This window comes from Bos javanicus, chromosome 1 (assembly GCF_032452875.1).
Source record: "Bos javanicus breed banteng chromosome 1, ARS-OSU_banteng_1.0, whole genome shotgun sequence".
Classification (NCBI taxonomy): Eukaryota; Metazoa; Chordata; class Mammalia; order Artiodactyla; family Bovidae; genus Bos; species Bos javanicus.
In genome coordinates this window covers 81,954,895-81,968,205 of record NC_083868.1, presented here as the reverse complement: position 1 = coordinate 81,968,205, position 13,311 = coordinate 81,954,895, and the positions used below count along the sequence as shown (strand labels likewise).

The window sequence follows — 13,311 nt, the reverse complement described above, 5'->3', positions numbered from 1 at the left end:
CTTAGAAAAGCTGAAGTAAAGTGGAGGAAAGTTAAAGGCCAGAGAGAGCCTGTGACAGAATTAGGCCCAGGAGAACCTTATCTCTAACCTTTTCACCTAGTAGCACCAAATACAGAGAAGGCAATGGCACCCCACTCCAGTACTCTTGCGTGGAGAATCCCATGGACTGAGGAGCCTGGTGGGCTGCAGTCCATGGGGTCGCTAAGAGTCGGACACAACTGAGCGACTTCACTTTCACTTTTCACTTTCATGCATTGGAGAAGGAAATGGCAACCCGCTCCAGTGTTCTTGCCTGGAGAGTCCCAGGGACAGGGGAGCCTGGTGGGCTGCTGTCTCTGGGGTCGCACAGAGTCGGACATGACTGAAGCAACTTAGCAGTAGCAGCAGCAGCACAAAATAAAATGTAATTTAATGTATCTGTTAGCCTTTACTATAAAACATATGGCTTAACACAGTACACTGTTGTTGAGCTCATGGTTCCATGGGTTGGTTGTTTGTGCTGGGTGGTCCCTCACATGGCCTTGCCTAGGCTCACTCACGTGTCTACCGTCAGTTGCCAGGTCTGCTGGGAGGCTGGCTGGTTCCAAATGGCCTCATTCACTAGTCCCACCTTGGCTGGCTGTTAGCTCAAGCACCTCAGTTTTCCTCCACGTGGCCCTTCATCCTTCAACAGGCAAACTTGGGCTTGTTCACATGGTCTTCTCAAGGTAAAAAATGCAGCAGGAGAGCAAGCCCCAGTGCACAGGTGATTTTCTAGCCTGGGTGCATTGTAGTTGCCAGGGTCTCATTGGCCAATGCAAATCACAGGCTAACCCAGATTGAGAAATAGACTTCGCCTCCTGATAGTTGTATTAGTGATAAGTGTGTGACCATTAAATAAAAATACTATAAATGGCATAAGGGCCAGTGGTCTACCACTATCCATTTGGATAGGGAGTTGTGGGGGCATCTTTAAATGTGAGGTCCTTACTTACCCCTCCCAGACCCAGGCTATGGCAATAGGAGTAAAATAGGATGAAAACAGGAGGAAACTATGGCTTCTGAAATAAATGTGATGATCTTAAATTATAGCTTTATGCTTATAGAATTTAACTATAGTATTGTCCAATTTTTTCTCAAATAGCTTTGTCTCACTTTCTAAAATGAATTTTTGCTAAATGAATTCCATTTCTACATTGACTTCCAGTATCATTTCAAAAGATTCATTCTCAGGGAAGACATTTTGTTACCAATTAGTGTCTCTGTCTACTCCTGATAGCCCCCAACTCCACTGGGTGATGCATTTACCTACCAGGAAAGTGTGCTTTGAAAGCAAACTGGACTGGGAGGGGCATCATCACTGGAGGTTAAAAAAGGCCCCAAATATGCTTTATTAACTGGCTTAACCAGAGGCTTGGGGCATGTGCTTCTCTGGTGTCTGAGAAGCAGAGAGATAGTTCACCCATCAGATATTGGGAATATCTTACTTAAGGCTCAAGGTTTTCTAAGGAATAATAAATCAGAGACTTTTCCTCTGTTTCCCAAAGTTCTAACATATTCTCTGTGACCACAAACTTAGCTCTCCCCACACCATGTCTTTGAATAGTCTGGCTTGTCCCTATAGTTTTTTAGTGTTTCTGAGGAATTATTATGTAAGTAAAGTATTTGATTTTACAGAAAATGAGAGGATAACTTCATGACATTTCCTATGTTCTTTGATGCTCATTCAGGTAAATTCCCTTAGAACTATTAAAACCATTACCTACCTATACAAATACATGTATGTATTGGTTACTGGATTAGATATCGTTCAAATATTTCCTTACATTAAGAAAAAGATTTAAGCCCTTTGTGAAATGAAAGAGAGTAATAATGAGTGTGAGTTATGTTAGTCGCTCAGTTGTGTCTGACTCTTTGTGACCCCGTGGACTGTAGCCCACCAGGCTCCTCTGTCCATCGAATTCTCCAAGCAAGAATACTGGAGTGGGTAGCCATTCCCTTCTCCAGGGTATCTTCCCAACCCAGGGATTGAACCCAGGTCTCCCACATGGCAGAATGATTCTTTACCATCTGAGCCACCAGGGAAGCCCATAATAATGAGTAGTCTCTAGAAAATTTTTCAGACTTTAGGATACAGTATCAATCATAGCTTTGCTTCCTTTACAAAAAAACTCTATGCACCATAATTTTGAAAAGCAATTTTCATGAGAGTACTAACTCACAAGTCATTGACAGTATGACTGTACATACTGGGAAAACATCAAATTCTAAACAAACTTTACTTGTGTGCTCCCAGAATATCACTTCTGAAGCCAGGGCCACACTCTGAGTGCCCAACGTATGTATAATACTTAGTACCTACAGTCAGTATCCTTACTTGTATAAACTCACTTTTATTAACCTATGCAGCATAAAATTGAACTTAGAGAAGGTTCTGTTAGAGCAAGAATTTGAAGAGAGAGGAAGGGGAGAAGGAATGGAAAGGAAAAACAGTGCATAGGACATGTGTTAATATTCATAAATTCTACCACCTTTTTCTCCCAGTGTAAAATTTTACCTCTCCTTAAATAGTCCAAAATACCCTTGCTAGTTTCTAGAATTCTTCAGTTATTTACAAGCTGATTTGTTTGGGTCTGAAATTCAGACCATCTCTGGCTAATGATAATGAAGTATTTGTGAACTAATGAGGGAGGTACTGAGAAAAGTAACAGATTTTGAGCATAAATCCCTGTCCTGTGACCTTGGATTATCATTACACTTCCATAAACCTCAGCTAACTCATCTAAACACTGAAGATAACCATGTTTTCCCTTCCTTGTGGAGTTTTGATGAGGATCAGATAAGATAATAAACATGCAAGTGCCCTGGAAACTGTAGAGAGCTGTTTGATTGCAAGATGTTATTATTCATCTCCCACAAAGCTATAAAGATTAAGCCTTCTTTGAGGTTGTATGTTCTGGGTGCTTTTTCTGATGAACTCCTGAGATGGATAAGAATGGCAGCTAGGGAGCTCTTATTAATTGTGTTTTGACAAATTATCCTCCCATGATGGGCAAGAACTAGTTTTTTAGCACATAGTTTTGCTTACTGATAGCCCTCTTGTACCTGAGGCCTTGCCTCCTGCCTGCTGCCAGAATTCTCCCCGCATCAGTCATCAACCAGTAGTTGTTTAGCTGCCGGTCACCACCTTCCCCCCAAACTGTCAGTCAAGGGTGCTGCCAAGAACCCAGCTGATGTCTTCCTGAGAGAACATGCTTCATCTGTTTCTCATCAACAGCACTTGTATAAAGAAGCAGCATATATAGAACAGATGAACAAAGCAACCAATTTCAGGACAATATTAGATTCTGCCAAAGCTATTGCTTCATTCCTGGACAATAAACCATCTCTCCAAGTAGACAATTATTGCTCCTGGTGTTCAATTACATTTGATAGAAGTCTTTAGAAACATTTTAGCCTGGCCCCAGGTCCCAGCTGCTAGGTGCCTCTTGTGCCCTGCTTCTGAGCTCTTCTACAACCCTCGTCTTCGCACCATTTTGAGTGCCACCGTTGTCGTTGTTCAGTCACTAAGTCGTGTCCGACTCTTTGTGACCCTATAGACTGCAGCGCACCAGGCTTCTCTGTCCTTCACTGTCTCCCAGAGTTTGCTCAAATTTATGTCCAGTGATGCTATCTAACCATTTCATCCTCTGCCACCTTCTTTGCCTTCTTTCCCAGCAGGGTCTTTTCTAATAGGTTGACTTTTCACATCAGGTGGCCAGAGTATTGGAGCTTCAACATCAGTCCTTCCAATGAATATTCAGGGTTGATTTTCTTTAGGCTTGAGTGGTTTGATCTCCTTGCTACCCAAGGGACTCTCAAGAGTCTTCCCAGCTCCACAATTCGAAGGCATCAGTTCTTCAGCACTCAGCCTCCTTTATGATCTAACTCTCACATCCATACATGACTACTGAAGAAACCATAGCTTTGACTATATGGACCTTTGTTGCCAAAGTGATGTCTCTGCTTTTTAATACGCTGCCTAGGTTTGTCATAGTTTTTCTTCCAAGGAGCAAGTGTAATTTCTTGACTACCCAGTGCCACTGTGACCACCCAGAAACTCCGGGGCTGGGAGTTGCAGAGACAGATAGCTCATTAGAGGGATAGACTGTTTTGCCTTAAGAGTAATTTAATCATGAGCAAGTAGGTCCTAGAAACAGGCTGGTGCTCACTGGGGGAGGCAGTAAGGAGGACTCATGCACTAATCAAGAGTTAAGACCTTTCTGACTCAGAATCTAAGATTTCCTACTACTTATAGCCCCTCAACGGAGAAGGCAATGGCACCCCACTCCAGTACTCTTGCCTGGAAGATCCCATGGACAGAGGAGCCTGGTGGACTGCAGTCCATGGGGTCGCCAAGAGTCGGACACGACTGAGCAACTTCACTTTCACTTTTCACTTTCATGCATTGGAGAAGGAAATGGCAATCCACTCCAGTGTTCTTGCCTGGAGAATCCCAGGGATGGGGGAGCCTGGTGGGCTGCCGTCTATGGGGTCGCACAGAGTCGGACACGACTGAAGCGACTTAGTAGCAGCAGCAGCATAGCCCCTCAACATCCTGCTTCTTCATTTCTCATAGCTAAGCTTCTTTTTTTCTTTACTTTATAAAAATCATGGTAAAAGATATTATAAAATTTGCTATTTAAAAATTTTTAAATGTACAATTCAGTGGCAGAAATCACATTCCAGTGTTATAAAACTATCACCATTATCAATTTTCAAAATTTCTCATTACTTCATTAAGCACTAACTTCTCATTCTCTATTCCCCACAGAAAACTCTGTTCTGCTTTCTATCTCTATGAATTTGCCTACTCTAGATATTTCACTGAAGTAGAATCATACAATAGTTGTCTTTCTTTGTCTGGTTTGTTTCATTTAGCGTGTCTTCAAGGCTCATCTATGTTGTTCAGTTCAGTTCAGTCACTCAGTCAGTGTCCGACTCTTTGCGACCCCGTGAATTGCAACATGCCAGGCCTCCCTGTCCATCACCAACTCCAGAGTTCAGCCAGACTCACGTCCATTGAGTCAGTGATGCCATCCAGCCATCTCATCCTCTGTCGTCCCCTTCTCCTCCTGCCCCCAATCCCTCCCAGCATCAGAGTCTTTTCCAATGAGTCAACTCTTCACATGAGGCGGCCAAAGTATTGGAGTTTCAGCCTCAGCATCAGTCCTTCCAATGAACACCCAGGAATGGTCTCCTTTAGGATGGACTGGTTGGATCTCCTTGCAGTCCAAGGGACTCTCAAGAGTCTTCTCCAACACCACAGTTCAAAAGCATCAATTCTTCGGCTCTCAGCCTTCTTCACAGTCCAACTCTCACATCCATACATGACCACTGGGAAAACCATAGCCTTAACTAGACAGACCTTTGTTGGCCAAGTAATGTCTCTGCTTTTGAATATGCTATCTAGGTTGGTCATAACTTTCCTTCCAAGGAGTAAGCGTCTTTTAATTTCATGGCTGGAATCACCATCTGCAGTGATTTTGGAGCCCAGAAAATAAAGTCTGACACTGTTTCCCCATCTATTTCCCATGAAATGATGGGACCAGATGCCATGATCTTCGTTTTCTGAATGTTGAGCTTTAATGATGTAGCATGTCACAAATTCATTCCTTTTATGACTGAATAGTATTCTATTGTATGAATATCATCTGTCTTATTCATCCATTCATATATTAATTCAGCTTCATTTTGACACCTCTGTTATGAGAGATAGGAGGAGCAAGGTATGGGTGCAAGAGCTTCAGTAAACTAGTTACATATCTCAGAAGACAAAAACGTGCTAAATGTTACAGCCTTTCCCAGGCCTTACCTGTGCTATGAAGAGGATTCCATTCACAATAATAACCCAGATTTCACTGTATTTTTCCCTTACCTGCTTACTGGACTTAGGTACCTTGTGAAACACTCCCTACTCCTTTCCTCCACTCTACATGTGATTTGGGGAAATCCCCAGTAAAGAGTAGGGATCTCAGATAACCTCGTATTAATGTCTGCCCTCCTTTCCTTGTGGCTTTCCTGGAGGCTCAGACTGTAAAGAATCCGCCTGCTATGCAGGAGACCTGGGTTCAACCCCTGGGTCGGGAAGATTCTCTGGAGGAGGAAATGGAAACCCACTCCAGTGTTCTTACCTGGAGAATCCCATCGACAAAGGAGCCTGGTGGGCTACAGTCCATGGGATCACAAAGAGTCAGACATGACTGAGCAACTAACACACACGTCCTTTCCTCTGACTCTGGCTAGAACAGCAATCTTCCACCTAGCATCTGCTGAGTGTTACTTTATTGGTTAGTACTGTTTTCTGCTGAGAGACTGTAGTCCCCAGCTGGCATCTATGGGATGCCGCCTTATCCTTAAGGAACTGCCATCGCCCTCCAAGATCTGCTATTTTTTTGCAGTAACTAAAGCTGTGGGCTTCTCCAGATTCCAAATTTGCACATTCTTGTGCTTATGCAATGAAATGGTCCTTTCCCTGTTAAGTTACATTTTGTTACAGATCACATAATAGTGCTAGTTATGGCCCAAGGTTTTCTTGGTATTTTAGTGGAACAGTAGGAAGTGCCTCTCCACTCCTATGTTAATGACTGTTATAGGTCAGAATCACCAGGACTCCTCTCTCCCTTGTGTTTTCTCTCAGAGAGTCCTTAATCTCTGTACAAACTGACTTCAGCCTGCCCACCTCCATTTCTTAGATATGCCCAGACATCTCTAAATTGCAGATTAAGTGCAAATTGGAACTCCTATTACATAAAGATTCTAAGTATATGTGATGGAACTCCAAAATTAACATCTACCTGTAACACAGTAGTACCTTTGAGGAAAACACATTATTATTAATCAGTACTTGGTGTTTTCACACAAAGGGAATTTCTTTTGAGGAAATCTACTTTAATAAGTTTCAATCTTGAGAGGGTTGTTTTTTAAGTTTCACATTCCATGAGCCAGGTGTCAGGAGGTTTATTTCCTGTAGAATTTAAAAAATCGGATCTGCAATATCTGATCCCTCACCACTAGAGGGAGATATTCTTGTTCCCTGTTAAAGTGTCAGGATCCACTGACATGATTTTCAGAATAGAGGATGCTTTAAGACCCACCCTTGGCCCCCTCCCTTATCCGTTTTAGGTCCAACCACCCTGATTGTCAGTCTTAAAACTCAAATACTCTTACTGTGACTTTAATCTGGTGGCTAAGAGAACAGAATTACCTGGGCTCAACCAAACCTGTGTTCACTGCTTAGATGCCACCACGACTTAGCAACCAAACCACCGCCATCACCATTGTCAAACACTGTTGCCAAACAATGGGCTTCACATTCTAGATCTTGGCTTTTTGATGACATTGCTTGGCAGATTTGATGCCAGAAAATCAACTGACAGAAATCTCTTCCCAATGGTCAGTCAACATGTGTATATATATATATATATATATATATATATATGAAGATCTAACATATTATAAACAGATAGGCAGAATGAACACTTTCTAAATAATTGTAATATAATTTCTTCTATAAAAATAAATGAGAAACAGCAAATCTGGGGAGAAAGCTTCTCTAATTTCACAATTACTTAACTATAACTTCCAGGGTCTAGAGAGATCATTTTTATGAATCTTAAAAGGATAGAAGAGCTGTGGAAGACAATACAGTTAGAAACATTTAGTTACATATTTAGCCTTCACTGGAAATTATTTTAGATTATCTCATTAGCTTCTTGGGATACTAGTGCATACATAATTTGAGGAAGGTTCTCCTTTAGCTGTTTTTCTAGAAATGGTCTATAGACTATATTCCTGCAGAGATTTTCCTGCCTCCTGAAATTTAGATGAAATTAGTCTGAAACACCACGCCTTATGGAAAAGTCCAGTGTCCTTTTTAATACTTTTGTGAACTTCCAGGAGATTTAGAATTACATGGACACTTTGGCTCTGCTTTTTAGACCCCCATCCCTGCCGTCTTTTGGTTGTTCCTTTATCTTTGTCCTGTCATTGACCCAAAGATGCAGTTCAGTACCTGTCTTTATTTTTTTTTTTAAAAAAAAAAGCAAAACCAAATAAATACACTCATCCAAAGTCAAGGTGAATGTCAGGGGCTTTACTAAAGACTTAGGAAATTGGAAGAGGCTTACGTTTTGAAAAACTTAAATCACATATTAGATACCCATCCCTCTCCTAAATTTTTTTCCAGACAACTAAATTCTTTGACCATGCTCTTTCTCCTCCTTCTCCTTCCCTCTTTTCTTTCTCACTCCCAAATTTCTATATGCATGCATGCATGCATGCTCAGTCACTTAAGTCATGTCCAATTCTTTGCAGCCCCATGGACTCTTCTGTCTGTGGGATTCTCCAGGCAAGAATACTGGAGTGAGTTGCAATGCCCTCCTCCAGGAGATTTTCCCAACCCAGGGATCAAACCCACATCTCTTAACACCTCCTACATTAGCAGGCGGGTTCTTTACCACTAGCGCCACCTGAGAAGCCCACAGATTCCTGTATAAGTTCCTGTATTTTTATCCCCTTCTCCTGTTGTTCATGCCTCTTGGATCTTCTATACTAAATATTTTCTCGAGATATTTTTGTAAACAAAGCCCAGGAGAGATTCTGGTCGAATGTAAAAATGGTCATATTCTGACTGACACATGCTTGTACCATATGGTTATCAGAGCTGTTCTTTCTAGCCAGGCTCTCTCCACCACAATCTTGACTTAAAACTGAACTGCTTTATTCCAGAGATGATGGCTAGCATGCCAGCTATAATGTTTCTTGGGGCCAAGACAGCATCGAGTATTAGACTAAACACAGAAAATGGGGTGAAGAGTTGGGTAGGGCGTGCAGATACGTTAATGTGAGATATTTTACTATTGAACATCTATTCTATAAGGCTCTTCAGTATAATCATATGGGGTGGGTGGGGGGAAGTCTCGTACAGGGTCCTATGGTTATATCAAGGATTAAAACTCCTGGAGTTAACAAAACTTAATTTGTCCTCACCTAGGCTGAATGGAGAGAAGAAGTGAAAAAGCACTTTGAGAAGATCAAGAGTGAAGGAACCTGTATCCACCGATTAGATGAAGAACTTATTCGAAGGCGCAGAGAAGAGCTCAGGTCAGCCGACCTCTCCTACTTCCCTTCTTATTCCCAAGTCTTCAGATATTTAATAGGAACCCTTTCTGTGAATCATTTCATCTTCTACACACCTGTCACCTCTGCTGGTTATTGTTATTTTCTTTAAAAGTTGCCCTGAAAGTCGGTCCTCCTTTGTATCACTTTCTTACTGTCTCCCTGCACCTTTGTTATCTTCCTTTATCGTATCTCTGCAACAAAGATCCCTGGAGCAATGCTATTTGTTTATTCAGTTGCTGCCCTAGGTAACATGAAAGATCAGAAATTTATAAGAGGTAGTCCATGACCCCAAGATGCTTATAATCTATTAAGGGGTAGAACACAGATAACCACTAGACTCAGTTCAGTTCAGTTGCTCAGTCGTGTCTGACTCTTTGCAACCCCATGAATCGCAGCACGCCAGGCCTCCCTGTCCATCACCAACACCTGGAGTTCACTCAAACTCATGTCCATCGAGTCGGTGATACCATCCAGCCATCTCATCCTCTGTCGTCCCCTTCTCCTCCTGCCCCCAATCCCTCCCAGCATCAGGGTCTTTTCCAATGAGTCAACTCTTCATATGAGGTGGCCAAAGTACTGGAGTTTCAGCTTCAGCATCATTCTTTCCAATGAACACCCAGGACTGATCTCCTTTAGGATGGACTGGTTGGATCTCCTTGCAGTCCAAGGGACTCTCAAGAGTCTTCTCCAACACCACATTTCAAAAGCATCAATTCTTTGGCACTCAGCTTTCTTCACAGTCCAACTTTCACATCCATACATGACCACTGGAAAAACCATAGCCTTGACTAGACGGACCTTTGTTGGCAAAGTAATGTCTCTGCTTTTGAATATGCTATCTAGGTTGGTCATAACTTTCCTTCCAAGGAGTAAGCGTCTTTTAATTTCATGGCTGCAGTCATCATCTGCAGTGATTTTGGAGCCCAAACAAGATCCATACTATGGATAAGTATAAATGAGGGATTATCGTGTTAGCTTTAACTGCATATTTCCCTTAACAGGTAGCATATTCTTATTAAGATATTGCCAAATAGTGTACGGACAAAGGCTACAAATTATACATAAATTGCACTCAGATTTTACCTATTCTGTATGAGTGGATATGGCCCTTAACAATCAAATAAGTGGAAAACTTGGACTTCTCATCTCCCACTCCACCTTGTCTGAGTCACTACATCAGACAAGCGAGCCTTAAATTTAGAGGGCCCTTGGGCAAGTGCTTTTGAGATAAACCATCCTGTTCTTACTTCATTAGAGCTGACCCCTGGCTCTCCCCCACATTCATCAGCTTCGCTGCTCCTGTGTTTTCTTTGATAGGCATGCTTTGGATATTCGTGAGCACTATGAGCGGAAACTTGAGCGGGCTAATAATTTGTACATGGAACTGAGTGCCATCATGCTGCAGCTAGAGATGCGGGAGAAGGAGCTCATCAAGTACGTGCCCAGACCACTGTTTGTCCTGATTGATTTGGGTCTGTCAGTTGGCCAAGATGTAACACTCGTCCAGGTTACTGCGACTCAAAACTGGTGGCTGTTTTACTCATCCACCCAACACTGCTTGGGAGATGTTCCAGGCACAGGTCCCTGCCCCGGTGGGGCTCACATTTGAGTGGACTCGCCACAGAGCTGGTTCTAGGGGACCGTGCACTTTGCAGTTTCAACCTGCCTAGTGGCTCAGGGAAGGGGGGGGGGGGTCTTCATTTCAGGAGGAGCTTGGTGTGGATGAGTGGGAGCTTACCGCCCCCTAGGGAAGAAAAGCAACTGCTGCAAGCGGTTCAGTGTTCTCCTGAGAATGGCAAGAAACTCTGGGGTCCTGACTAATAGCAGCTCCTGAAAATAAGTAGGACTTCAACCTTTGCTTGGTATCTCATGAGTCGTGTCAGGGGAAGGGAAGGTTGGCCTCCGAGTCCCATCTGCAAGCTGAAGAAAAAAAAAAAATGAAGTCAGGTTAGTTTGAATTTAGTTTTGTTTTTTCTTCCTTTTTAACCTGAAGAGTAGCCTTGTTATTCAGATAGCCTATATCTGTTAAGTGTGGCCAGACTCTGTGGGTGGAGTAAACCTGTGAAAACATTCTGCCCACCTTTTCTCTCTGGGGTGACTGGTGGTTTAGTCACCAAGTCGTGTCCAACTCTTGTGACCCCATGGACTGTAGCCTGCCAGGCTTCTCTGTCCATAGGATTCTCCAGGCAAGACTGACACATGGCCTTTTCTTTCATTCTTCAGGCGTGAGCAGGCCGTGGAGAAGAAGTATCCTGGGACCTACAAACGACATCCTGTCCGTCCAATAATCCACCCCAATGCCATGGAGAAGCTCATGAAGAGGAAAGGCATGCCACACAGACCTGGGATGCAGGCCAAGCGGTGAGCATCTATACTGACACTATCCAGATAAGTGGGGAAATATGCCCCTAAAATACATTATCAGATGATGGTGAGTGTGGCCACATGGTACTGCTTCTGGATACAGAGTAGGGAAGTGGGAGAGAGTGTGTCCTGGACTCTGGGAATACAGTTATCACTGTCTAAGGCATCAATATTTATTATCTTAGCATGGAACAGTGAAGAGAAATGAAGTGGGGGCCGGACAGGCCTGGATTCAAATCCTATTAGAAGCTGTGTGATTTGGAATATGTCGGTTGATCTCTCTCAATGCCATCGGTAAAATGGTGTACTTTCTTTTTCTTTTCTTGACCCCCTAGTGAACAGAATTGAGTTCTGTATAATATGCATCATGGGTCTATGTATGTCTCACTTTTATTTATTCATTTAGTTCTTTTTAATAATGTAATAAGTGCCTGTAAATCCACCACCAAAACAAAAGCAGGCACTTTGATAATTACCTATATCTAATCATCTGGTTCCCCTCATCCCACTCCTGTGTGGAACTTTTGTGAGGTTTAAATAAGACGGCATGTGAAATCACCTAGGAAATCACAGTTGCTCAAAAAAAAAAAAAAGTTAAAAAAAATTTTTAAAGATGCCCTTTCCCCTAATTACAACACATTTCCCTTGCTAGTTTAATGTTAGAATGCTCTTCCAGTCAGTTTTTTTAAATCAAACTCTCTGCTAGAGGAATTCCTCCCAATCAATGGAGTGTTGACCCAATCCTAAATTAATGCAAAAGAAAGACTGTGCCTTAAATGCAGTAAGAATAAAGGTAGTGAGAAAATGCAAACCAAGCATGTATTTTAAGACTTTCAGAACAGTGACCATCCCAGCACAGCCTGACTAATGTAAATCTAAACCACTGAGGGATAACTACATGGATTAATCCCAGGTTTGCTTTTACTTACCACGCCTCACCATCTTCTGGTCAAGCTCTAGAGAAATTGTTTTTAGTTGGCACCTGGCAAACCCTTCCAGGAATCCCACCACTCCCTTCTTTTGGTATGTGAACTGGGCACAGCTTTCACCTGCTGGCTCCTCTCTGCAGTCTGCCAACAGCTAAAACACCAAGCACTTTGGGAGAAAATAGTACTGTTTCATTGTTCACAGTATGAGCTCGTGTTTACTTTTATTTCAGCTGTGAGAAACGTGTTTGAAAGTTTGATAGCACCAGTAGATGCTTAGTCGATGAGCTGAACTTGTCTAGAAAGGCAACTCAGAGTGGGTACTAGAGCTGCAGAGAGTTCTGTTGATCGCCTTTTGAAGGATTTATGTTTCAGATTATTTGGACAGTCCAGTGATTATCAAGTCAGCAGGCCAGTGGCCTCAGGTGATCAGAGAGGAGAAACCATCCACTATCTTTTAGCCTCAGTTTGTGTTTAGTTAGGGACAGAAAAAGATGAACCATGATGGATCCACCAAGCCCATCACAAATTGAGTATAGTCTAATAAGATAGTTTAAATGCCTTATAACATGGAGAAGCTTGGAATGGGGAGAACTGTTCCTTGGTGTCCAAAGACTTGGCTTCAAGCTGTGAGTTCTGCCATTTCCTAGCTTTGTGATGGACACAAGCCAACTAACCTCTCTGATCCCTCAGTGCTCTCATCTGTAAAATGGGTATTGTAATAGTAGGAAGGTGGTATTTTGTGTATTGTGAAGTGCTGTGTAAACTTGGGTGTGCTGTATCAGTGTTATTCTATGATTTGGCACTGCCAGGTTGAGCAGCCTTCACCTATCTTAGGACACTTTCACCTAAGTTCTCTTTTAGATCCTGCCATAGCCAG

General features: G+C 42.5%; 1 protein-coding gene across 5 annotated transcripts in view; it reads left to right on the top strand.

Moving 5' to 3' along the window:
- MAP3K13 (mitogen-activated protein kinase kinase kinase 13) overlaps positions 1 to 13,311 on the top strand; it is a 161,102-nt gene that overhangs the window by 133,064 nt on the left and 14,727 nt on the right. For all 5 annotated transcript variants that reach the window (XM_061413623.1, XM_061413632.1, XM_061413648.1 and 2 more), the window contains 3 exons: positions 9,014 to 9,123; positions 10,459 to 10,575; positions 11,365 to 11,502. In XM_061413623.1, the coding sequence (XP_061269607.1) occupies positions 9,014 to 9,123; positions 10,459 to 10,575; positions 11,365 to 11,502 (365 nt within the window). The remainder of the gene's footprint in view (positions 1 to 9,013; positions 9,124 to 10,458; positions 10,576 to 11,364; positions 11,503 to 13,311) is intronic.